A 27644-nucleotide genomic window follows, 5' to 3' on the forward strand; every position below is an offset into this window, starting at 1 on the left:
CCATAAATACCCCACATTGAATCTTGGGGAGCGGAGTCCAGGGGATCCGTGGCACCAGCTGTGGGGGCCCATGGCACCACCTGCAGAGGGAGAAGCCCCAGGGGCCGGCTGCCACTCCAGCTGCTGCTGGGGGGGAGCCCCAGGGGGCCAGCTGCTTCTCTGACCACCCCAGGAGTGCTTACTGGGAACCACTGAGCTGCGGCTACTCCTGCTGCCCTCAGAACTGCTGCTCAAGCAGTTCCCAGGGCCAGCTGCATTGGCCGCTGCTTGGGTGGTCCCCAGGGCCAGCTGCTTGGGTGGCCCTGGAGTCAGCCACAGTGGCCACTGCAGAAGTCAGAGGTCACAGGAAGTCACAGAATCCATGACTTCTGCTACCTCCGTGACAGACACGGATCCCTAATAATGAGACAAACCCATCCCTGCTGTGACTGCAGTTCCTGGAAGAGAAGAGAAGAACAGAAAGTGAAGAGAGAAAGAAAAAGAGAGACTCCCTGTCACCTCTCTCCCCTGCTCCCTCCCCCTTGTATTCTGTAACCCCATCCCACTGGGTTCCCTGTGCTGATGCCATGGGGGTGACACTAGAGTTCTGGGGATTTGGGGTGGGGGGAAAGGGGCTCTTCACTTTTCAACAATTCACACGAATTTGTCTTTGGGCTGAAATTTCTCTTGTGGGACATCTCAGTCAGAGCTGTGCCCCACCCCCTTTAGTGGGGGGCAGGTGTAAATTGCAGAGTAGGTAGAGAAGTCTCCAATAAAGGGTCATATTGTTCTTGTGACTGGTTCTGACCTTGGTCACACGTCCTCTGACACAGGATCATGTGCAGAACATGGAAGCTCTGGCTTTTCCTAAATGCTGTAGAGTGTGAGTCCCTGGGAAAGGGCAGGATGACAGGGAGCAAGAAGAGAAAGCCAGCGACACTGGAGATGAGAAATGCGGGGAGAAGAAAGAGACAGAGAACACACAGAGAAGCAATACATGATTGAAGCAGAACAAGTGTCCCAACTCGAGCTTGCTCATCACAGGTGTTCAGAGAGACGGGTAGTTGTAGGTTTTCCACAGCGTCAAGTCTGAACTTTGATTCTAGCAATGTGAATTGAAATATCAAGGGGATCTTCACATACTTGTTCTCTTGTATGCCTCCATCCTCTATGATCTGTTGGGCTTTGAGAAATGTATTGTCTCATTCTATTAATAATGTGATTATACCACAATGTGACTGAAATTAAACCACTTCCAGACAAGGAAACAACAAAGGAGTAAAGGCATTATTGTGTTGACTGGGAATTGAACTCAGGTCAACTCTTTGGAAAGCAGCTATACTCACCATTATACCACCAACATAGCTGGCAGAAGCAGCTTTCCTGCAGGGTATGGGTGCTAGCAAAGGGGGTGACACATGACCATGTAGAGTGAACGGGCTGGAAGCTGCTTGACAGCTGGGAGCAGAGTCACCATCCCAGAGTGACTGAAGGGAGCAAAGGTGAAAACAGAGCTCATTGGGAGCTGGCCCCACACCCAACCCGCCCCTAGGAGAGGGGAACTGAAGCTCAACTTCAATCATAGAAAAATCTTCCCTGAGAAGGAAGGGGACAGCTTGTTTTAAAGACAAGGTTTGTGTTTGTTCCTGCTACATACAGAGGGGCTGGACAGTGCTGATTCCAGCCCCAGACTCCAGGACGATAAGGAAAAAATTCAGGCTGCCAGTGACCTGCAGGAGGGAGATGATTTTTTGACAGTGATTGTCATAAATATAAAGGGAAGGGTAAACCCCTTTGAAATCCCTCCTGGCCAGGGGAAAGCTCCTCTCACCCGTAAAGGGTTAAGAAGCTAAAGGTAACCTCGCTGGCACCTGACCAAAATGACCAATGAGGAGACAAGATACTTTCAAAAGCTGGGAGGAGGGAGAGAAACAAAGGGTCTGTGGGTCTGTCTATATGCTGGTTTCTGCCGGGGATAGACCAGGAATGGAGTCTTAGAACTTTTAGTAAGTAATCTAGCTAGGTACGTGTTAGATTATGATTTCTTTAAATGGCTGAGAAAAGAACTGTGCTGAATAGAATAACTATTTCTGTCTGTGTATCTTTTTTGTAACTTAAGGTTTTGCCTAGAGGGGTTCTCTATGTTTTGAATCTAATTACCCTGTAAGGTATCTACCATCCTGATTTTACAGGGGGGATTTCTTTATTTCTATTTACTTCTATTTTTATTAAAAGTCTTCTTGTAAGAAAACTGAATGCTTTTTCATTGTTCTCAGATCCAAGGGTTTGGGTCTGTGGTCACCTATGCAAATTGGTGAGGTTTTTTATCCAACATTTCCCAGGAAAGGGGGGGTGCAAGTGTTGGGAGGATTGTTCATTGTTCTTAAGATCCAAGGGTCTGGGTCTGTAGTCACCTAGGCAAGTTGGTGAGGCTTTTTACCAAACCTTGTCCAGGAAGTGGGGTGCAAGGTTTTGGGAAGTATTTTGGGGGGGAAAGACGCGTCCAAACAGCTCTTCCCCAGTAACCAGTATTAGTTTGGTGGTGGTAGCGGCCAATCCAAGGACAAAGGGTGGAATATTTTGTACCTTGGGGAAGTTTTGACCTAAGCTGGTAAAGATAAGCTTAGGAGGTTTTTCATGCAGGTCCCCACATCTGTACCCTAGAGTTCAGAGTGGGGGAGGAACCTTGACAGTGATGGACGCCTCATCTTAAAGGCCTTTGTTTGCCTCCTTCTAGTGACTGGTACAGGAATGCAGCTCCCACTCCTTGGTCTCTCCTGAGGAAATAATGTTTCTGTGCAAAACACCAAAGCTTTTAACAGAAAGGAGGGAAAGAAAATGCCCACAGGATGGGACCAGGACATAAGGAATGAAACGGAAGATGCTTCTTCCATGTGTATTGATTTTGAACCTTGTTGTTTGTGATGTTGGTGTATCCATGTTAGTCCCAGGACATGAGACACAAGGAGTGGGGGTCACATAATATCTTTTAAAGGATGAAGGTTGGGAGTGTTATTTAGTCCTTCTCATAACACAAGATCTAGGGGTCACCAAATGAAATGACTAGGCAGCAGGTGTGAAAAGAACAAAAGGAAGTATTTCTTCACACAACGCAGTGTCAACCTGTGGAACTCTTTGCCAGAGGATGTTGTCAAAGCCAAGACTAGAACAGGGTTCGAAACTGGATTACATAAGTTCATGGAGGACAGGTCCATCAATGGCTATTACCCAGCATGGGTAAGGATGGTGTTCTATCCTCTCTTTGCCAGAAGCTGGGAATGGGCGACAGGGGATGGATCACTTGAGGGCTCTGTTCATTCCCTCTGGGCACCTGGCATTGGCCACTGTCAGAAGACAGGGTAGTGGGCTAGACGGACCCTTGCTGTGACCTAGTATGGCCGTTCTTACGTTCTAACTTCTGTTTGTGGAAGAGACAAACTTTGGGTCTACACAGAGCTGAAGAAGAGTTCTGGGTTAGCTCCAAAGCTCGCCTTCACCAACAGAAGCTGGTCCACTAGAAGCTCTGACCCTCAGCTGCCTTGTCTCTCCTGGACTCTGAAAAGTGTTTTCTCTCAACTCCCTTTGGAGAGAAGTTAAGTTTTCCCTCTGGAAAACCATAAGGCTGAAGCACTTATATTGATTGTGATACTAGGATGGAAGGATTATTTAATAGTGTAAATAAATGAATCTAAACCTGAGCTTCCTGTTTTGAAACTGTTTTTCCCAACTCAGTTCCAAATTCTCTTCTAGAAAGGCCTCCAAGACGTATGCCCATGCCAGCAGAAGTGGCAAGGAGAAAGCCCCCTAGTACTACTCTTAGTCCCTGGTGGATTGTTCAGTGGCAGAGGAAGTTGGTTAGTTTGGTGCTGAGAAAGCTGCCAGGAAAGGTCTCTGGGCACCAGATCTCACTGCTTCTTCCAGCACACCCCTGGCACTTTACCTGCCCCAGTCACTGCTGTAGGAGTATCCTACATGCACTTAGCCAAAAGCCTTTCACAGTCTTCTTAGTGAAATTGGTAGTATATCAGTCTCATAATCTGAAGGTCCTGAGTTCAAGCCTCAGAGAGCACAGGTGGTTTTGCTCCCTGCTTCAACTTTTCTAAAGGAAACCCCAGAGAAAAGAAACTGGAGCATACTGTCTTCTGTACACCCTCCCACCCATCTTACACACAGGAGACTTTTCTAAGACATTAACTCTTCCTTCTCCTTTATGATTCTTTAATGCAGCTGGAAATACCAGTTCCTTGAAGCCCCTTTCCTCAGAGAACACAACCACAGTGCTGTGAGAAAGCTGGGGGCTGCCAGGTTGTCGTGGGCAAGTAGTTAAAGGGATGCACTAAAAATCTAGCAGAGTCATTCCCCTCCTCTCCACCTCCAACCAGCTTTGAATCTTGATAACTGTGATGCTCCGATTCCACTGCCTCAGCATCCTCGACCCCCACTGGAGGCCGCTGTAGAGTCCTTAGACCCCTGTTCATATTTCAGACCCCAGCCGGTGAGCATCCCTGCCCAGCAACTCACCATCTGCCCCAGGAGAACCAGCTGGTGGGCTGCACCCACAGGCATTTATACCACTTCCCTCAGAGCAGCTGTTGGCAGTTAATCCCCACCTAAGGCTCGGGGGAAGGAGCTGGGGATCACTTATTTCTTCCATACATCGCGTGTCACAGTGTTTGAACGCATTCTCTCTAAAACTGATTTAAATTTAGAGCCCCTCCCCCATTTCTGATTTATAAGTGCCTCATTCCTGTACATAAAACGTAAGAACAGCCATACTGGGTCAGACCAATGGTCCATCTAGCCCAGTGTCCTGTCTTCCAAGAGTGGGCAAAGCCAGGTGCTTCAAAGGGAATGAATAGAACAGGTCATCATCAAGTGATCCATCCCTGTTGCCCATTCCGAGCATCTTTACAGATGTACACAAAGAAACTTTTGGGAACCACTTGCAGCTACTTAGAATCATAGAAGATTAGGGTTAGAAGAGACCTCAGGAGGTCATCTAGTCCAACCCCCTGCTCAAAGCAGGACCAACCCCAACTAAATCATCCCAGCCAGGGCTCTGTCAAGCCGGGCCTTAAAAACCTCTAAGGATAGATATTCCATCACCTCCCTAGGGAACCCATTCCCATGCTTCACCACCCTCCTAGGGAAACAGTTTTTCCTAATATCCAACCTAGACCTCCCCCACTGCAATATGAGACCATTACTCCTTGTTCTGTCATCGGCCACCACTGAGAACAGCCGAGCTCCATCCTCTTTGGAACCCCCCTTCAGGTAGCTGAAGGCTACTATCAAATCCCCCCTCACTCTTCTCTTCTGCAGACTAAATAACCCCAGTTCCCTCAGCCTCTTCCTCATAAATCACGTGCCCCAGCCCCGTAATCATTTTAGTTGCCCTCCGCAGAATTCTCTCCAATTTGTCAACATCCTTTCTGTAGTGGGGGTGGGGGGCCAAAACTGGATGCAGTAGTCCAGATATGGCCTCACCCATGCCAAATAGAGGGGAATAATCACTTCCCTCGATCTGCTGGCAACACTCCTATTAATGCAGCCCAATATGCCATTAGCCTTCTTGGCAACAAAGGCACACTTGGCTCATATCCACCTTCCCATCCACTGTAATCCCCAGGTCCTTTTTTTGCATAACTGCCACTTAGCCAGTCAGTCCCCAGCCTGTAGCGGTGGATGGGATTCTTCTCTCCTAAGTGCAGGACTCTGCACTTGTCCTTGTTGAACCTTCTCAGATTTCTTTTGGCCCAATCCTCCAATTTGTCTAGGTCACTCTGGACCCAAATCCTACCCTCCAGAGACTGGATGCTTTACATGCTCTCACAGAGGGAAGAGCACACGTTCCATGATTTCACAGGCAGAATTTTAGGGCTATTTTGATTCAGGGAACTATGCTATCGGGTGCTTTCCCTGTGTGGATTTGACAGGTGGATCAATATAAGATGCACATTGTGACCCTTCTCAGGGTGCTGAGGGCTGAGAGTCTCCTTGTTGCCTCCTGGACACTAGGAAGAGGGACTTTTGCATTTGGGAGCTGGATGTTAGCAACCAAACTCACCAGCCTGTCAGGCACTCAAGCACCCTTCTCTGAGCTACAGCAGCCCTGCCAGTTGACAATAGAGGCACCCGAACCCCTGGAGTTCCATCAGTGTGTCCCACTCTGAGGTCTAGCCCCGATCACCAGATATTCACAGAAATCCCAGATCCCCTCTGCCCAAAGCAATGGTATAGCCCAGGTTACCAGTTTTACTGTAGATCACTGCTACCATATCACACACAGCACTTGAGTACAGTTATTGAACAAACAGAAATGTATTTAACAAGAGAGAGAGATTTAAACAGAAACAAATGAGAGTGACAGAAACCAATCGTTACCAACAAAACAAAAATCACAAAATGCAACCTACACTTTTTAATAGTTACCTTTCCCGATCTAAGTAGATTCTCACCTCACATTTCAGTCTATTGCAGTGATTGCTAGTCCCTAGGAGCCATGGCCCTGCCTTTCATGAAGAACCACTGGTTGTTATGGATCTCTTTTGTCATAAACTGAAGCAGTCTTTTGTCTTTATTTGCAGAAAGGATGATTTCCTCATTGTCATATTAGCCTTTTCACTTCCACAGGGTTTTGATGTCTACAGTTTGGCTTTCATAGTTTTCCATTGGCTTTTCTGGGTTGGTGTAAAGGTTGACAATGGAGCAATACGTTGCATAATTAGCTAGCAAGGGAGGGGTGACAATTCCCTCCCACTGGAATGGGCCGTCCCCCACAAGACCAATGATTGGAGTGACTCACTTTCATGACAATACCATTTTCCGTGCACTTACATTACTTCTTCAATATGGCTCATACACACCTCTCTCAGTGATTAGGAGTATCAGTAATTAACAAGCTTTCAGTAGAGATCTCACTGCTATGCTTCCTGGATAAATATCATAAAATCAGTGTATTAGGTACAGCAAGTTTCTCAGGTCTGATACAGAAGTTGCTTGTGAACAACAGTGACCCATTTGGCAATCGGCCCCAATGAGTTTTTGTCTCTCAAGCACTGAGCTATACCGTCACTCCCTGATATAATAGAAAGGCCAGCACAAAAAATAGAGAAGGGAACAATAAGATACTAAAATGGCAATGGTTGGAACTCTATTTCTCTCAGTCTTTGGACTGATGGGTTCTAAGAACTGTAGCTACAGTTGAGGAACCAGGCAATGGGACAGCTGGTTCAGCCCTCCATGCTAGCAGCTTTCTCACATATAGGGAGATGAGTCAAAATTAGAATTGATGTCATGACTCGCTTCCCATAGGAGATCACTCTGTCTAAGGCTATGTCTACACTTCAAACACTGGAAGTACTCTAAGAATCTAACATTGTCTTCACTGGGTCTAAGGTCACATTAACTACTTCTCTCAGCAGAGTGGATTTTTCACACTCCTGACAGATGTGGCCATGTCAACATAGCTTTTCAGCGTAGACGAGCCTTTAGATGGCTTTTTGATATAAAAGGCAATGGACTTCAACCTTTTCCTTAATACTGATGGTTGATGATTGAAGTTTTCCCACCTGCTGGTCACATCCTATGACAGATGTCATGCCTCTCCTTTGCAAATTAGAGAAGTGGGGAAGTCAGTGACCCTTACAGTCTAAGCAGGTAAAAAAATTATACAACTTGTCTCTGCAAATAGTTTTCATTGGGCCAATATTCTCTTATACACTCTTTTTCACACACATTCTCCCACCCTAACCTTTGGAGTGAGGTTTTCTACCAGAATTCCTTATACTACAGGGGGTAAATTAAATCAAATTAACTTTTCAAGATAAGAAATCATTTCCTGTACAACTAACAAAACAAAAAACAAGACAACTTTCAGTTTTCCAAAATAATTCAGATTATCATGAGCCTCTTATTCTTTAACCAATAACTTCATCTATAATTTCATTTTCAGTGGTAACACGAATATATTCAAAGATCACAAATTCTTGTCATATATGTTAGTTTTCTTTTAATCCCCATTGCCAACAACTGAATCTTGGCTCAAGTTGTGGTTTGGCCCAACGTTGGTCCCAACCACTGCTGTAAGTTCATATATCTTTGGTTCTTCTGCCATGTGTCTTGGTGGAAGGGGTCTCCTAGGTGGGAATGTTTGCATCATGAGGAAGAATCTCTCTTTTCAAACTTGTTAATGTTTCAAAGTAGGAGGAGGTAGAGGAGAAGTGATGTAAATGCATAAAACACAAGAGAAACTGTCTGGTCTACACTAAAGACATTGATCAGTGTAACTATATTGCTCACAGGAGCGAAAAATCAATACAGCTGAGCAGCGTAGTTACACAGCCCTAGGCCCCCGTGTAGATGGCATTACGTCAGCAGGAGCGCTTCTCCTGCCAACATAGTCCACCCCACACAAGCGGCGGTGGCTAATAAAGTCCAATAGTGGGAGAGATCTCTCCCGCTGGCTGAGAGCATCTGTAATAACAATGCTGCACCAACATCAGCTGTATTGTGTATCCATCGCATCAGACACAAAACCACAGAATCAGGACTCAGCATGTGTGTATCCAGAAGTCTGAAAATGGAGACTGACACATTCGTTGCCTCATTGGTTATCATCATTTCTGCAGCCTGAAAGTCCTTGTTACCCACTCAGGCAGCCAGTTTGGATCCAAAGACTGAGTGCTTCATAGGACATTCCTTCCCCTTGGATCCCAAATGGTGATTATTCTCAGGTTGTTCGAACCCTGGCATCCTTTGGAACGGTAATCAGCAACACTGAACTAGTAAGTGGAGTGGTACAAACAATTTTCCTGGGGTCATTGGTCACCAGAGCTTCCTTTACTGGGGTGGAAACCAAGAACTGAGTGTGTATTCTTTCAACCCCAGTTCTTTTCAAATCCTTGGCCTTGGTTAGGGTAAATTTACATTTCTCTGAAGTAGAATCCTTTACAAAACCACTCAAAATCTCAGCAGTGTTAGTAAAGAATGACTTCCAGAAACATGCCCAGTTTTTCTTTAAATTTCTGATTGGAGATTTTAAATCACTACTGTTTCTTTGTTAGCATGTCAGTAAATTGGAGAGTTCTCTCCTGTTGACAGAACTGCACTTGAACGGTCTCCATGTCATCATGGAGGGATGCGGAAAAAGCAAAGCTGAAGTGAGAAATTATGACTTTAGCAAATGGCCATTTGTCTTAAATTCTCCAATAAATCTGAGCTACATCCTATCAAACAGAACTAGTATCCAACTGGGTGACCAAACACTCTTCAGGAAAGATAAAAAGCCATGTCACAGAGAGATAGAATACATGACAATGAACGTGTCAAGTGAAATTTCAGGGCAGGTTACATCTGATTATTCAGAATCAGGACAGGAGATTCTCCCATCACATTCTCCTCTGATCCATTCAAATCAGCTTCACTCAGACTGTCTCAATAGTCAGCTATGTTATTTACAAAATTTTAGTATCCTAGCATCCCCATAATGGGAGACAAAACAGCCACCTTGCCAGAAGTGACTTTACCAATAGATGGAACCTAGGATTTAAACTCCAGATGATCACACTGTGTTTGGGATCTATTTGAATTCCCCTTCTAGGTCTTTGACACTTTCACCTCCAGTCATAGTGACTCCAATATAGGATTAAAGAAGCCAAAGTATCATCTCCAAGCACAGACAACTGAGAACGCTTCATCACATGACACTTTGAGACGTGGAGCGATAGAACGTGATGAAGATAAACTCTGCATGGCTCAGACAGGAGGTAACAGTTCTGCAGTGATGGGGAAGGAGGGAATCTCTGAGTCACCCCGTCTCCTTCCAGTGTCAGAGGCTGAAAGGACACTTTTTTCCCTGCCACTGCTCCTCTTCATTTAAATATAACTTGAAAAGTTCCCAATATAACTGCTCTTCAGCACAACCCAGAGCAACGTGAGAAGAACTGGCAATGATACAATCTGTATCATCGGTGACTAACAATAACTTTGCAATAAGAGGAATGCTATAAATGTGATGCTCCCTGGTTCCTGATAGGAAGGGCATACTCAAATTACTCATGAGACAATGGAAGTGATAGAAAGGACAAATGGGTCCACCTCAGAACAGGGCAAACTGCAAAAGGCAAAAATGGGCCCCTCATCTAGACAAACTAAGGGAAAATGGGGCTGCAAACAGTTCAAGCAGCTTTAAAAGTTATTATGTGGGAATCAGGAAAAGTATGAAAGAAAAAAAAAGTACGGATAGCCCTAGAGGTTTTTATGGTATTGATCTCCCGTGCAGATTCTCTGATAGCCAACATGGGCTTAGTGCCAAGAGAAGGTATTCCCACACTCACGTCATTCATAGGGCCTCTCCCCTGTATGGAGTCTCTGATGTTCAGAAAGGGCTGAGATGTGAGTGAAGCTTTCCCCACACTCACTGCATTCACAGGGCCTCTCTCCCATGTGGATTCTCTGATGCCTAATAAGGTGCGAGCTGCGAATGAAGGTTTTCCCACACTCACTGCATTCATACGGCCTCTCTCCTGTGTGGATTCTCTGATGTTTAGAAAGGGCTGAGGTGTTAGTGAAGCATTTTCCACACTCACGGCATTCAAAGGGTCTCTCTCCTGTGTGGATTCTCTGATGTTCAGAAAGGCCTGATCTGTGAGTGAAGTTTTTCCCACACTCACTGCATTCATAGGGCCTCTCCCCTGTGTGGAGTCTCTGATGTTCAGAAAGGGCTGATTTGCTAGTGAAACTTTTCCCACACTCATTGCATTTATAGGGCCTCTCCCCTGTGTGTATTCTCTGATGTTGAAGAAGACCTGATCTGCGAGTGAAGTTTTTCCCACACTCACGGCATTCGTAGGGCCTCTCCCCTGTGTGGAGTCTCTGATGTTCAGAAAGGGCTGAGATGTTAGTGAAGGTTTCCCCACACTCACTGCATTCATAAGGCCTCTCCCCTGTATGGATTCTCTGATGCCTAATAAGGTGTGAGCTACGATTGAAGGTTTTCCCACAGTCACGGCATTCATAGGGCCTCTCCCCTGTGTGGATTCTCTGATGGAGAAAAAGGCCTGATCTCTGAGTGAAGTTTTTCCCACACTCACGGCATTCGTAGGGCCTCTCCCCTGTGTGGATTCTCTGATGTTCAGAAAGGGCTGAGCTGCTAGTGAAGTTTTTCCCACACTCACCGCATTCGTAGGGCCTCTCCCCTGTGTGGATTCTCTGATGGAGGAAAACGCCTGATCTGTGAGTGAAGCTTTTCCCACACTCACGGCATTCATAGGGCCTCTCCCCTGTGTGGATTCTCTGATGTTCAGAAAGGGCTGAGCTCTTAGTGAAGCATTTTCCACACTCACCGCATTCATAGGGCCTCTCCCCTGTGTGGATTCTCTGATGATTAAGAAGGGCTGATCTGTTAGTGAAGTTTTTCCCACACTCAGTGCATTCATAGGGTTTCTCACCTGTGTGGATTCTCTGATGCTTTATAAGGGCTGAGTTGTCACATAAGTTTTTCCCACACTCAGTGCATGTATGTTTCCTCTTTCCCCTGAGGATTTCCTGCTGGGTTGTGGTTTCCTTGATGTCCTTCTGAGTTCCCTGACAGGAAATACATTTATCCACTTTCTCCCCTGGCTGGTTTCTCTCCTCTCTCTCTGGTCGGTGCTGAATCTCACAGGATTTTCCCTGCTCATTACTCCTGGACACATTCCTTTTCAATCTTTGTGATAATTCTCTGTGTTTATCCACTTGCCCAGCATCTTCCTGCTGAGAATTCTGCTCCTCTTTCTCACATACCATTGCTTCACCTCCTGTGATAGAGACAGAAACCTCAAAACAGGGACGGAAAGGGGAAGGCCAAATCAAAACAAGCGCTGGAAAGAGGTCAAATAAAAATCAGGCACTCAACTCCCCCATACTCTTCCCCCAAATGTAGTAGTAGGATTTTAGGTTTGCATTTTATATAATTTAGAATGAAGGATAAAGAATAATAATGTAGCATGTATTAAATGTATTGGTGTATGATTTGATCATATCCTGCCAGCAACCCTTTTTGAATAACAGAAAGGAACGGCTTAATGGGACAATGGGTACAGATACATCAGCCAGAATCTGTGTCTGGACTGATTTCAAGGCAGTAACAGATCTTTGAGGGTCACCAATTTGTTGTAGGTTTACCATTTTGAAATAAGAAAGAATCCCATGATGGTTTTCTTTTACATTGCAATTTGACGTTCCTGTTCAAAATGTTGTGTGTAAATTAACTCTGTTTTGTCTGTGAATGAGGAATGTGTGTTTTAAGAGATAAGTGTGAAGGCCATCGCTGAACCAGATGTATGAGGGAGGAACTGGAGACAGACATAAGGGCTCCAGGAGGCAGCAACATGCCCCTATTGAAATGTCAGAGGGGGACAGACTGACGACTTTAAAGGCGAGACAGTCACCTATCAATGGGGACAAGACAGCTGTGACCAAAACCAGCGTGGGATAACTCCCTGAGGAACTTGATGAAAGAACAAGATAAAGGATGAAAAGGATAATTTAAGAAAATGAGCACTTGTCATACAATAATTGATTACAGCATGCCAGTGCAAAACTCATTGGTCCCAATGAAGGAAAATCACTATATAAACAGGATGCTTTGCCATGAAACTTTGGGTTTGTCCTGCCAAGACTTCAAAGCATCATGTCGTAACCAACAGAACCCGGCTCCTCCTACCTGTGATCAACCTAGCTGGCCAATAGATTGATCTGGACTCTGGACTGGTAACTATAACATCGACTGGCAGGACAGTGTATTTGTGTGGTATGATAGAATGCATATGCTAATTGTTGTATCTTCAATAAACGCGACGTATTGCCTTTTTCACTGAAAAAAGATCCCATGTGCTTGTTATAAGACAAATAGGAGAGAGGAGGGGATCAATTTGGCATTCACATCCCATCCAAATTTGCAGGGGAAAGGGAGGAAGCTACTGCCTGGTGTCTGCTAGGATGTGCAGGAAGCCATGAGCTATATTTATCCTGAGGATACAACCCCTGCTAGGGACAATAATGAACTGAGAGACCTCCCAAGGGCTTTGTCGGGCATCCCAGATATTTTCTTCAGGCACTTACAGATTTTGAGTTGGTTTAATGTTTCCTCACCTGTGTAGGGTGCTCTCAGGATCTCTCTTTCCTCTGAACCCTGGAGGTCTGGGACCCATGACTCTTCCCCTTGTGATCTCCCAGGTGGAACATCAGGTTTGGATACTGGAAACCCTGCTTAGATGAAAGAAAACCAAGGAGTACAGTTGATTTCATAAGACTTTGTCATAAAAAGCAAACATTCTATTAATTTAACTTCAGTACTTAGTGTGACCTGGTGTGCCATGGGCAGTCCTCACTGAAAATGCCAAGGTCAGGGGAGGCTGAAAAAGGGAGAGCAGATGCTCCTAAAACTGGTGGTTAACACTGAAGTTAAATTCACCGACCAGTCACAAACAGTGCTTCCGATCACCCACACTGGTTATCGAGAAGCTGAAAAAAGAAATCACACAGCTCCTTTTATTGCATTCTAGTTCTCTGACTCCCAATCAGCACCTAAGTCCAGTACAGTGAGAGGTTATTTAAAAACTCTGCAGAAATAGACAAAATGTTCTTCTGACCCCAAAGGGTCAGCGACATTACCAGGTCAGTATAGGTTTGGATCTTACATAAAATACCATGCTGACTGCCAATCCTTTAGCATCTAAACTAAAGGTTTATTATAAAAGAAACAAACAATAAGGGAGTTGTTAAATGGGAAAGCAGTCAGATACATTCAGAAATCTATATATCAGGTTCTTAGCAGTACTGGTGAGTTGCTGGCTTCAAAGTCCATCTGGAACATATCCACAGCTTGGATGGGTCATTCAGTCCTTTGTTTAAAGCTTAGTTTGTAGAAAAGTTGCTCCAGAGGTAGGAAGAGGGACTGAAGACAAAATGGAGTTGATTCAGCTGTCCTTTATATTACTTTTGCCACGTCGCTTGTACTTCCTGTGTCCCAAACACAAGCTTCACAGCACATGGTATGGAAAAGCCTTGGAGTTCTAAGTACACAGGCATATCCCTGCATGTCTTGCTGACTCAATAGATGTATCCCATTAGTCCTTTACATGGGTTCATTGTACAGGTGATGACCCTGGATGGGCTATCGAACCGGCTAGGCACTGCTGACGCCAATATATCTGGGTGTGTCACCCAGCAACACTGCACAAGTGTGGAAATACAGATATACCCTACATATCTATAACTCACAATACAAAGGTGATACAAACATAGAAAGAAAATTATCATACTTAGAAAATCATAACGTTTTCACTGACACATTACATGGCATATCTAGTACGACTCATTGCAATTTATCATATTGGTATTAATAATAAAATTAATAAATAATAATAAAGGGTCTTACAATTTCAGACAGTGTCACACTTAGTAAACCAATGAATTCCCAGGACCATCTCCCCAGGTCCTTGAAGTTGCTGAACACTCTGCTTATGAGAGATTGAAATACCCACATACCTGCTGCAAACACAGACAGACAGACACTGTATCCATCTGTACCCCTCTGTTCACTCTTCTAGAAAATTATGACCAATTTTGTACATAATCTGGTTTGTGAGGTATCATTTGAAAACGCATAATCTACTGAATATTATCCTCCTGTTAAAATGTGTAGCAACACCGTGTCTAAAGTTATGAGGTTTTACTGTGTGATATTACTGAAAAAGTTACAATGCTGGAGAACACCCACAGAGGAGTTCTTCAGAGACAGCAAGGCAAACAGCTGGTCAAACAGCCATTCTCCGGCAGGGAGAAGGTGTGAAGAAGACATTTACAGTCCATTACAGGGACCACTTGAAGCTCATATCTACAACAGACAGCCTGTCACCATGACTCAGCTGAGAACTGACGTTGTTTCTAGTCCAAAGGACTGAATTTTAAAAAGAGGTGAGAAAAATGCTTGGGACTCTCTCTCTCTCTCCCCCATTTCCCTCTGCTCATGACAACTCCTGAAGAACTGAACTTGGGGGGCAGGGGCGGGTTAGGGGGAGTCCTGGCTGAAAGGAAAGTCAGCCTGTCTCAGCATATGGTGAGAGAAACATTTGCTTTGAATCCATTTTAGCTTGTTAAGTTAGACATTTAGTGTTTCATCTTGTATTTCTTTTGTAAACAATTCTGACTTTTATGCCTCATTACCTGTAGTCACTTAAAATCTTTTTTTTTTTTTTTTGGTAGTTAATCTTGTTTTATAGTTTTATCTAACCAGTGTGTTTGGATTAAAGTGTGTTGCAAACTCCATTTGGGATAACAAGGCTGGGGCATGTCATTTTTCCACTGATGAAATGACAGACTTCATATGAGCTTGCATTGTTCAGTAGTGTGCTGGACAATGCAAGATGCACATTTCTGGAAGAAAGTCTGGGACCAGAGAATTTTCTGGGGTTCTCCTGTGGTGCACTGTAATTTGTGAGTGGCTGACTAGCAGCACTCAATACTATGTAGCTGGGAGCGAGTTACATGCCGGAGATTGTGTGTTAACTGCCCAGGAGTGGCTGTTCTCACAGTAAAGCAGTGTAAAAGGCACCCCAGCTTGGGGAACTGAGGGGAAACAGCTGTTCAACAGTCCAAATTGTACTGTGGTTAATGTCACAGATACTCAATTTCAAAGAGTCTCCTAAAACACAGAGAAAGTAAATCCATGTCCCACAAATCGAAGACTCCAGACAGAGGGCAAATCTCCCTGGCACTGCTTCTTGCTGACACAGAGGTCCAGAGACAACGAGAGAGTCCTGGGGAAGCTGGGAACAGTAAGCATGGGCTGGTGGGGTTCAGTGGAGAAAGGGAACAGGAAGGGCAGGGATATTACTGAATGCAGGATCTCAGCTGTCCTAGATGTCAGGATAGCACATATTATAGCCCATTGGAAAACATAATCCCAACTATACATATAAAATGATGGGGTCTAAATTAGCTTTTTCCACTGAAGAGAGGGATCTTGGAGTCATTGTGGATAGTTCTCTGAAAACATCCACTCAGTGTGCAGAGACAGTCAAAAAGTGAACAGAATGTTCGGAATCATTAAGAAAGGGATAGATAGTAAGTCAGAAAATATCATATTGCCTCTATATAAATCCATGGTACGCCCACATCTTGAACACTGTGTGCAGACATGGTCAACCCATCTCAAAAAAGATATACTGGAATTGGAAAAGGTTCAGAAAATGGGGGGGGAGGGGGAGAGAAACCAACTCGGGGTATGAAACAGCTTCTGTATGAGGAGAGATGAAAAAGACAGGGACTTTTTATCTTGGAAAAGAGAAGGGGGGATATCCGAGAGGTCTATAAAATCATGACGGGTGTGGAGAAAGTAAAGAAGGAAGTGTTATTTACTCCTTCTCATAACACAAGGACTACGAATCACACAATGAAATTAATAGGCAACAGGTTTAAAACAAACAAAAGGCAGTATTTCTTCACACAACCCACAGTCAACCTGTGGAGCTCTTTGCCAAAGGATATTGTGAAGACCAAGACTATAACAGGGTTCAAAAACAGAACATGATAAATTCACGGAGGATAGGTACATCAAAAGCTATTATCCAGGATGGGCAGGGATGGTGTCCCTAAATTCTGTTTTCCATAAGCTGGGAATGGGTGACAGGAGATGGATCACTTGATGATGACCTGTTCTGTTCATTCCCTCTGGGACACCTGGCATTGGCCACTGTCAGAAGACAGAATACTGGGCTAGACTGACATTTGCTCTGACCCAGTATGGCTGTTCTTATGTACTAGGGAATCTAGTGAGTTCAATGTAATAGGAAGGAGTAGGAAAATCCCTGGGTGTGGAGAACCCTGCTCACAAACAGGGAAGAATTAGTAGGAGAAGCAAAAGTGGATGGGAACCTGAGAAGCAGTGACCATGAGACGGTTGATTTCAGGATCCTGAAACAAGGAAGAAAGGAGAGCAGCAGAATATGGACCCTGGACTTCAGAAAAGCAGACTTTGACTCCCTCAGGGAACTGATGGGCAGGATCCCCTGGGAGAATAACATGAGGGGGAAAGGAGTCCAGGAGAACTGGCTGTATTTTAAAGAAGCCTTATTGAACTTATAGGAACAAACCATCCCAATGTGTAGAAAGAATAGTAAATATGGCAAGCAACCAGCTTGGTTTAACAGTGAAATCCTTGCTGATCTTAAACACGAAAAAGAAGCTTACAAGAAATGGAAGCTTGGACAAATGACCAAGGAGGTGTATAAAAATATTGCTCAGGCATGCAGGAGTGAAATCAGGAAGGCCAAATCACAATTGGAGTTGCAACTAGAAAGGGATGTTAAGAATAACAAGAAGGGTTTCTACACGTATGTTAGCAAGAAGAAGGTGGTCAAGGAAAGTCTGGGACCCTTACTGAATATGAGAGGCACCCTAGTGACAGAGGATGTGGAAAAAGCTAATGTACTCAATGCTTTTTTTGCCTCTGTCTTCACGAACAAGGCCAGCTCCCGGATTACTGCAGTGGGCAGCACAGTATGGGGAGGAGGTGACCAGTTCTCTGTGGAGAAAGAAGTGGTTCAGAACTATTTAGAAAAGCTGGACAAGCACAAGTCCATGCGGCCGGATGCACTGCATCCAAGCATGCTAAAGGAGTTGGCGGATGTGATTGCAGAGCCATTGGCCATTATCTTTGAAAACTCATGGTGATCAGGGGAGGTCCTGGACAACTGGAAAAAGGCAAATGTAGTGCCCATCTTTGAAAAAGGGAAGGAGGAGGATCTGGGGATCTACAGGCCAGTCAGCATCACCTCAGTCCCTGAAAAAAACATGGAACCAATTTTGAAGCACTTCAAGGACAAAAAAGTGATCAGGAACAGTCAACGTGGATTCACCAAGGGCAAGTCATGCCTGACTAATCTAATTGCTTTCTATGATGAGATAACTTGCTCTGTGGATGAGGGGAAAGCAGTGGATGTGTTATTCCTTGACTTTAGCAATGCTTTTGATATGGTCTCCCACAGTATTCTTGCCAGCAAGTTAAAGAAGTACGGGCTGGATGAATGGACTATAAGGTGGATAGGAAGCTGGCTGGATCATCGGGTAGTGATCAATGGCTCCATGTCGTTTGGCTGCCAGTATCAAGCGGAGTGCCCAAAAAGGTTGGTCCTGGGGTCGGTTTTGTTCAATACCTTCATTAATGATCTGGAGGATGCTGTGGATTGCACCCTCAGCAAGTCTGCAGATGACACTAAACTGGGAGGAGAGGTAGATATGCTGGAGGGTAGGGATAGGATACAGAAGGACCTAGACACATTAGAGGATTGGGCCAAAATAAACTTGAGGAGGTTCAACAAGGACAAGTGGATGTTTGTCCTTAGCTACATCTAGTTTGGGGATGTAACTCAGTGATAGAGCACATGTTTTGCATGTATGAGGCGCTGGGTTGAATCCCCAGCATCTCCAAGTTTGCCTTTGGAGGGGGGATTTGATAGCTGCTTTCAACTACCTGAAAGGGGGTGCCAAAGAGGATGTATCTAGGCTATTCTCAGTGGTGGCAGATGGCAGAACAAGGAGCAATGGTCTCAAGTTCCAGTGGGGGGAGGTTAAAGTTGAATATTAGGAAAAAAATCTTTACTAGGAGGGGGGTGAAGGACTAGAATGGGTTTCCTGGGGAGGTGGTGGAATCTCCTTACTTCGAGGTTTTTAAGGTCAGGTTTTACAAAGCCCTGGCTGGGATGATTTAGGTGGGGATTGGTCCCGCTTTGAGCAGGGGGTTGGACTAGATGACCTCCTGAGGTCCCTTCCAACCCTGATATTCTATGAACGCTAGGAAATTATAAGCTATAATTCAGGAGCAACAGATTCTAATTAGTCTGGAAAAGCAGAATGTGAAAAATAAGAATCAGGGTCATGTGACTTTGGCAATGGGGGACTCAAAAATCCAAGATGCCTGCAGAGAAGAGAGATTATGGCTATTACACATGGTGATGGGAGAGCAAGACTCTCCAGGTCTCAAGAAGCTTCGCTACTAACTTAAGTCATTTTCACACGCTGGGGTACAATCCAGATCAATGAGGAGTTGTGTCATCTGTAATCCTGGGTGATATTCAAGGTTCTGCTGCTGGAGCTCCCCTCTCTGGATACCCCCCGCCAGCATTCAAGGACGCACTGAGTCTCTGTGTGATAAGTAACCCTGGACCAGCAGCTCTGACTCCAGCAGCCTGCTTGTTTCACCCCAAGCACATTCTGGTTTGGGTGGAGTAAGCTCAGGGTTTGAGAGAAGGCCATGGGTAGGAAGCTTCTGTTGGTTATGCTGGACCTAACCCCCAGTTTTACTTGTGTAAACAGGAGATATTTGACACTGTGCGATACTGCTCCTGTGCTCTGTTGCCAAAGTGTTCTGCAGCAGGGGAGGGTCTCTGGCACTGTGTGTGTCACTGGCATATTGGGGTGATGCTGAAACAGGACAGAGTAGAGGTGGCATTGTGGGGCTGGTGTGAACCTTATCTCTTCATTTCCCCTTCCAAGAAGAGAGGGGACAGGAACCCTTACCCAGCGAGGTCACATTCTCATAGTTCTCCTGCATGACGTCTCTGTAGAGGGCTCTCTGAGCGGGGTCCAGCAGAGCCCACTCTTCCCTAGTGAAATACACAGCCACCTCCTCGAAGGTCACCAGCCCCTGAAAGAGCAAGAGTCCAACACTCAGTACCTGCTGCCCTACTCACAGCCCCACTATTTGTGGGGGAGAGCAGCCAATCAAATGGAAGCTCTGGGAGGCTCACAGTCAACAGAGGCCCACCCCCACCCTGCTCAGAGCATCCAGGAAACACCAGGGTGAGGGGACGAAGAGAGAGCCCCTCCTCTCTCCTAGCAGATCCACCACACACCTACTAGCCACAGACTGGTACAGGAGATGGAGCCCCTAGCAGGGTCCAGGGAGAGCTCCTTGGTAGGAAGCCCAACACCCTCCTCATTGTGAGGAGCTGGATATGAAGGGAGGGGAATCTCCCCAAACCTGACTGGTGGGTGCCCCCTTTATCTCTCACAGCAGCTGCTGGTTAGTCGGGTCAGGCTCTAGCACTAGGAGTCTGGTGAGTTTTCCCAGCTCCATATAGGTGGGTTATTTTCTGTTTCACAGATCAGGGCATTTCCACCTCCGAACCTCATGGGTCTGTTCCTATAATCTAGACCACTTATTAAACAACTCCCAGCAGCTTTGCCACCCCCTGTCCTCCTCCCTTTCTCCACCCTGGGAATTTCCTGCCCCGCTCCAACCCAGACGGTGCAAACCTTCCCATCTCCGGCGTATTTGCTGCCCCCTCCCTCCTGCAGGAACCCCCCAGGAACCCGCCAATAATTCCTACATGAACTGGCTCCTCTGCAGCCATTTCTCTCCCCTGTCCCATGGGAGGATGGAATGAACTGGAGCGAAACATGGACGTCATTCTGCAGCCTGGCCGGGTGAGAAGGGAAATTCTGGAGGTTTCAGAACAGGCTTTAGTTAATTTCACATCATGCTTCCCCCAGGCCTTTCCCTGCAGACAGATATCCTAGATTCTGCCATGCTGGAAAAATGCTTGATCTCTTTATTACAGTGCAGACCTGGCCCCTCCTGCCAGGCTAAGCCCAAGGACACATTTTTAACCTCTCTTCTCCCTCACCACATCCTGTAACAAAGTCTTTGAACAAAATGCTCAAAAAAAGGAGAACCAAAGGAGTCACTTTCGATGATTCCGTCTGACATGGACCTCATGGCAGCCACACCCCAGCAAGAGGGACATGGAGTCAGGAACTGGGCTTTCCCCTGTCTGATGCTCATCTTGTCCACAGGAAAGTGACTCTACCAAGGATGCAGTAATTAATCTGTCTGGACAGATTAGATATCTGGAAATCTCTCTCAAAACTCTTCTCTCCCACAGCCCTTTTCAGTCTCTCTTTCTATCTCCTTTTCCCTGTCCCCTTTCCCTGCCCACCTGGTACAAAAGTCCCATTCCTGGGTTGTTTGCTCCCCATGGCTGGATTTGTCCCTGCAATTGCTAATGGGAGGAGAAATGGGGGTGGGGGGGGGAACGCTGTTTGTGTAGAGTCATTTTAATGCCAGACCCCAGCATTTTCCCTTGGTTTCTTTTAGTTACCTGGAGTCTCTGGCTCAGAATTTAGTATTAACAGGGCCTATAGGGCTAGTACCAGCTGGAGAAAGTCATCACCTGGGCCAGGCAGAGAAGCAGCTTTAATTAAGTTCATTTCCCAGCTCAGAACCCCCACTGGGTCTCCCAGATCACAATGAAGGCTGCAATGTGTGACCCAGGAAGCTGAACCCTAATATCCTGAGCAGAGAGGGACAGTGTGTTTGAGCAGCATTCCCGTCTTTAGTTCTCTGGGGAGAGCAGTTAATGAGAGTACCTCCTCACAGGGAGAATTGCTAATCTCATTTGCCCCACTGTCCATCTGGAGTCACTCCTTGTCTTTCCATGCAGTGACTCTGGTTTAACAATGGTCTTAATGAAACCAGATTTCAGAAAGAATGAGTCCAGAATGCTGTGGATGAGACCATTGTGTGGCAATGCTAACCCCCTTTTTACCTCCCTGACCCCCTAGATCTAGGGCAAGGATTGGGGGCACGAATTTTCCCAACGGAACCGGAAGTTCCTGCAGTTTTCAAGAGAGGAGAAAAGCAAAATCTGTGTTTGATAAGTGGATAGAAAGTTATCACAGTGACTGGGCATGGCTGAGGAATGACAGGCAGTGCTTGGAGCCAGGATTCTGACACAAACTGATCAAGGAGACTGAGCATGGTTAATAGCAGCCCCCACAGCCAGGGTCCCCCAGACACCCCCCCAGTGTCCAAAGCCCAGACCCCCCCAGCCAGGGTCCCACCAGGTATTCCCTGGGACCCAGCCCCCATAGTCCCTGGCCAGGGACCCCAGATGCTTCTCAGAGCCCCACCAGCCAGGGAACCCCCACCAGACCTTCACTGCCAGCCTGAGAATCCCAAAGGATTCCCTCCTCCAAGAGTCCCCAGCAGCCAGGGACACTCCCCCCCTCCCCCCCCCCCCACTGGGAACTCAGTCCCTCACTGCCTGCCTGGGATTCTCCCACTGCCTGCCTAGGATCCCCACCTGCCCTTCAGCAGAATCTGCCATGCCATTTGCCAGAGACCCCCTGATGCTTTACAGTGGGACCCCGCACTCTGTCTGCCTGGCATCCCCCAATCTAGTGCCAGAACTCCCCGCCCCAGCTCTGTGCACCGGGCATGGCAATGATCCCAGGAGTCTGCAGGGGAAGCCCAGACAGAGCCCCTGCCACAGCACCAGGCACCCTCTAACCCCCTGCCCCACCTCCCCAAGAGACCCCCACCCCCACTGTTCTGCAGCCAACAGGCCCCCAGTGACACCCACCTCCAGGACACATAGCCTCAGAGCTGGGCACATCAGAACTACCCCCCGAAACCTCAAACCTCCAGAACCCACCAACCTGACTAGGGTACCCCCTGCCCAGTCACCCAGAGGCCTCCCCCTACCCTTCAGCTCCAGCTGCAATCTCCCCACACAGACATGCCACACACCCCCGCCCCCCGGAACAGTGTTACCTCAGTGTCTGATAAATGGATAGAAAGTTATCACCATCCTCTGCTGGCCAGTCACACAAGCAGAGGGAGCCCTTGGGGATGCTTCTTTAACAGGAGAATGGAAGGCATGGAGGGCCAAAATAGGTAACAGAGTAGCAGCCGTGTTAGTCTGTATCCACAAAAAGAAAAGGAGTACTTGTGGCATCTTAGTCTCTAAGTACTCCTTTTCTTTTTGCAAAATAAGAAAAAAATTTCCATGCCCTGTCACTAGCAAATAATGGCCACCATGCATCATCCATCCCAGAGGTGGCTACATCTTAGCATGGCAGGAAGAAACCTCTCACAGAGACCATTTGTCATGCTGTGTGGGATACTTCTAGACCCACGCTGTACCCAGAGTGACCTCCTCACCCCGTGCCAGCTGGAGAAAAGAAAAGGGTCCAGCCAACTCTCCTGGTACCAGCTGGGAACCACTGATCCCCCAGACAGGGCTTTGATTTGTATTAAATATGTGGCTGGTCTCTTTCTTCGGGAAACCTTTTAACAGAGATAAAGGAGGGAAAAATGTTTCTCAAAGGAGCGGAGAAAGATGATCACTGGGCAATTTTAACCCCCTGCAACATCCAGGATGGAGAATGACTAAGGGCCACAGGTTCCCTCCAAGGAAGGAGAAGTTGCTGGGATTTAGAAATATGGGGGAACAGCCTTAAACCCAACAGGATTTCTAATTGACATTTGATAACAACATAGAAAGAGGCAAAACCTGAGTTTTGAGATCAATGTTCAGAAATGAAAGAGAAAGGGTGCAAATCGGAGGGATTTTGGATCCATTTTGCAAATTATAGAGGGGAAAGTGGAAAATCAGAGGGATTTTATATCAGTTGTTGATATGAGGTAAAATCTGTGTGTATTTCACATGAATATTTGATAAACGAATAGAGGGGAAACCCCTGTATACCCATGTTCAAGAATCTGAGAAAAAGTGGGGGGCAGTACTACTCAAAAGGATCTGGGGGTTATAGTGGATCACAAACTGAATCTCAGCTAGCCTTGTGATTCAGTTGTGACGAAGGCTAATTCTGTACTGGAATAGGTTATCAAGGGAGGTTTTGGATTCATCATCATTGGAGGTTGTTAAGGACAGGTTGGACAAACACCTCAGTGTTGGGGGCTGGACTAGATGACCTCTCATGGTTCATTCCAGCCCTACAGTTCTATGATTCTATTCTGAGGAAATGTTTGGTCACTTTATTACAGCACTGACCCAGCCCACCCCACTAGCACTAAACCAAGACATTTTGAAACCCTCCCAGTAACAAAGTCTGGAAACCAAATACGAGACAAGAGCAGAACAAAAGGAGTGACTTTGGAAGATTTCCCTTGACATTGTCCCCGGGGCAGCACACTCCCACAGCCGGGGGCACAGGGAGAGTCAGGAATCGGCTTTTCCTCTCCCTGCACCTCACCTTGTTCACTGGAAAGGGAATCTGCCCAGGGATGATGCAGTTAAGTGTGTGGGGGCAGGTTAGAGATCTGGGAATCTCTCTCCCCAGTTATTTCTCCCACTGCCCTATCAATCTCTCTCTCCCTTTTCTCCTTGTGTTTCCCATCTCCTGGCCCTCCCCCTCTGGCAGACAGACAGCCATTCCTGGGTGTTCACTCTCCTATGGCTGGATTGGCTCCTGCAATTGCTAAGGGGAGGAGAGATGTGGGGTGAGAAGGGGCTATTTGTGCAGAGTCTTTTCATACCCATCCCCAGCACGTCCCCTGAGGTCTTTATCAATCACTTGGAGTATCTGGCTCAAATGTGGTGTGGGCAGAGCCTAGGGCTGGCCCATGGAGCTAATTACAGCTGGAGAAAGTCCTCACCTTGCCTGGGCACAGAGGAAGCTTCACTCCAACTCACTCCCAAGCCCAGACCCCACCAGGGGAGCAACAGCTGGTCAGACTGGTCTCCCAGATCACAATGCAGGCAGCAGCGTCTGACCCAGGAAGCTCAACCCTAACATCCTGAGAAGAGAGACACAGTCAGACAGAGACTGAGGGCTTCCCCCCGTCCCTTTAGCAACAACTGAAACCCCCTCCCCACAGGGACATATCCTGATTTTATTTGCCCCCATTAATCTGGAGTCACTGCATGTTCTTCCTTGAAGTGTCTCTCGATTAACACTGGTCTGAGTGAAACCAGAAACACGGCTCAGGAGGGATGAGGCCAGAGTCCTTTCCTCCTCCCTCACCCTCTTCTTCTGAGAGGGATTCAAAGCAAAAGTTTTCCCTCCCAAACTTGAAGTTCCTCCAGTTTTGAAAACGGGGAGAGAAGCAAAGCCAATCGTGATTTCATATCAGTAATTGACAAATGGATAGAAAGTTATCAGCAGCCCCTGCCAGCCATTCACACAGGTGTGGGGAGCCCTAGGCGATGCTTCTTTCACAGGAGAATGCATGGCATGGAGGAGCCACATTTTTAAAGAAATTTCCATGCCCGGTGACTGGCAGATAACGGCCAATAGGGACCCACTCCAGAGACGACCACATCTCAGCACTGGATGAAACCACCCCTCATGGAGACCATTCGTCATGGGTGTTTGGGATACTGCTGGTGAACATGGTGAGGGGCTAACAGCATGGAGATTCTCAGCCACTCTGGGTACAGCCTCGGCAGCAAGGAGCCAGGCACAGACCGAGCCCTCATCCTGTGCCCCCCGAGGAAAAGAAAAGGGTCCAGCCAACTGTCCTGTGAGCAGCTGGGAGATACCATTCCCTGAAAGAGGGGGAGGCCTCTGGCTTTGATGTGTATTAAATATGGGGCAAGTCACTTTCATCAGCAAACATTTTAATGAAGATAAAGGGGGAAAGAAATGAGTCTCAAATGAGAGGAGAAAGTTGACCCTTTAACTCCCTGCAACCGGCAGGATGGAGAATGACTACGGTAACAAATTCCTCCAAAACAGGAGAACTTGCTGCAACTAAACATGGGAACATCTCCAAACAAAAGATGGTTTTTTTAAACAGACATTTGATAATTACATGAAAAAAGACTGACATCCATGTTAAGTCATTAAAGAGAAAAGGGTGGAAATGTGGAGAATTTTGATCGATTTTCACAAACTAGAAAGGAAAGTGGAAAAATGTGAGGGATTTTAATATCGATAGTCAATAGTAGGTAAGGAGGTAAAATGAGAGTGAATTTCATATTGTTATTTGACAAATTGAGAGAAAATGGGAAACATCGGCAAAACTTTTCTAAGTATATTCAAAAATTGGAACAAAGGTCAAAATCTGAGGATATTTTATGTTAATATTTTATTATTAGTGAGACATGGAAAAAATCTCAGGGAATATTAAATTAGAAATAGATAGCTAGAGAGAAAGGAGGACAATTTTTAGGCCACTCTCCTGAAGACGACACCTGTGTGTAGCTCAGAGATTTGTCTCTCTCACCAAGTGAAGCGGGTCCAATAAAAGATATTACCTCACTCACCTTGTCTTTCTAAATGCAAAGCAATGCACATTGGAGAGAAAAACTGCAGCTACTTATACACTGTGGGGTAAATTAACTATCAAATGCAGCCCATAGATCCAGCTTTAGCATTTATTTTATGCAGCAGTAATGCAAAGAACCAACAGGCCTGTATCCTGTACGATACTGGCTTGAGCAGTTAGTATAAGGCTTGAGGCCTATGAACTCTGGCACAGATAAATGGTCTAACAGTCACCCCTAAGGTTTGGAGAACTGGAAACAGAGTATCTAAGGGGGAATTTCATCCATAAAGACATCAGCCAACCAGAGGAACATGAGCTAACACAGGCTTTTCAATAGAACATTCACAGATGTCTGACCACAGGAGTGCCACAGCACCGAATTGACACATTTGACCCCAAGATTATAAGATCATTAATACACAAACCTATAGGAGCAGGACACCCCAACATTAGTAGGGAGAAGAAATACAAATAAGGAAGAGGGGAGAAACGCCTATGAACATGCATTACACCTAGTGGCATCAGCAGAACATATTATCGGCTACACAACTCAAGAAAGGGATCTGCATGTTGCGGTAGACAGATCAATGAAAAGCTCCACTCAATGCACAGCTGCCAGCAAAAAAGCTAACACGTGCAGATTCATAAGGAATGGGATGGAGAATAACACGGAACATCTGTATATAAATCAAGGGGGCAGTCTCCAATATCCTGGGACCACCATGGCTACTACAGCACTGCACACAGGATATTTTAGATCTATCTTGGAGAACTGGGGAAGAAATAGGTCTAAAAAGAAATATTTGATAATGAGATAAAAGCACCCAGATCTGAAGAGATTTTCTGTTAAGTGAGAGTAGTTGGACACTTTGATGGGATTGTATATGGAAGTTCATTAAACAGACAGTAATAATTCCCCACACACACACACACACCATTCACATGGGCAGCAGGGAGCCCTTTGGGGAGGTACTTTAAGAGGGTAGGTGAGGGGAGTATGGAGCAGGAAAACTCCCTGGCAGTGGGGAGGAGGCAGCAGCAGGGGCAGGCAGGTGACTGGCGGCTGGGGGGGGAGCTGTGTTGGGCAGTTGGGGGCAGCAGTAGCCAGGACTGCGTAACCTTGGGCTGGACAGTCTCCAGTGGGTTTTCTTCCCTCCTTGCTTTGGTGCTGGCACAGAATGGCCACCCCATCCCGCCCCAGAGGCAGCTGGGTCTCAGGGCTCGGCAAGCTGCACCCATTAAGCCCCTTCTCATTTGGGGAATGATTCAGGACAATTTCCCACAGAAATAAAATTCGCTGCAGGTCACACTTCCCAGATCTGAGGCTGTCACATGAGCACTGGGGAATGAGAGAGAAAACGGGGCAAGCTCTGAAAGGCAGACGGGAGGGAGGGGCAGGAACTGCTCCCTCCGCACCGACCCGTCACAGCCCCGTGCTGCTTGGGCCCCGCAGGAGACGGCCTCTCTCGGACTCGGCCCGGGGCCGTGGCAGCAGGGGGGACCCCGCGAGGGGAGCCGGGCTGTCTGAGGCGAGGGGAGCAAAGCCGAGCCGGCCCCGGGGCGCGGCGGGAAGCCGGGGCGGCCGGGGGGCCGGGCTCCCGGC

At 46.5% G+C, this 27644-nt stretch overlaps 3 protein-coding genes across 7 annotated transcripts in view; 2 read left to right on the forward strand and 1 right to left on the reverse strand.

Moving 5' to 3' along the window:
• LOC125629208 (uncharacterized) overlaps window positions 1-27644 on the forward strand; it is a 333186-nt gene that overhangs the window by 280066 nt on the left and 25476 nt on the right. The gene's annotated exons all lie outside the window — the stretch shown is intronic.
• The window catches only part of LOC125629205 (uncharacterized), a 262178-nt gene that overhangs the window by 123855 nt on the left and 110679 nt on the right, over window positions 1-27644 (forward strand). The window lies entirely within an intron of this gene.
• LOC125629198 (uncharacterized) lies at window positions 6215-27621 on the reverse strand. The gene is made up of 6 exons (XM_075124110.1): window positions 24428-27621; window positions 22580-22727; window positions 20355-20466; window positions 19543-19669; window positions 13114-13230; window positions 6215-11777 (listed from the first exon to the last, which is right to left on the reverse strand). Exons 3-6 carry the CDS (start codon window positions 20433-20435, stop codon window positions 10318-10320), a joined length of 1785 nt encoding a protein of 594 aa, XP_074980211.1. The 5' UTR covers window positions 20436-20466; window positions 22580-22727; window positions 24428-27621; the 3' UTR covers window positions 6215-10317.

The sequence above is a fragment of the Caretta caretta genome, chromosome 28 (genome assembly GCF_965140235.1).
Source record: "Caretta caretta isolate rCarCar2 chromosome 28, rCarCar1.hap1, whole genome shotgun sequence".
Lineage (NCBI taxonomy): Eukaryota > Metazoa > Chordata > Testudines > Cheloniidae > Caretta > Caretta caretta.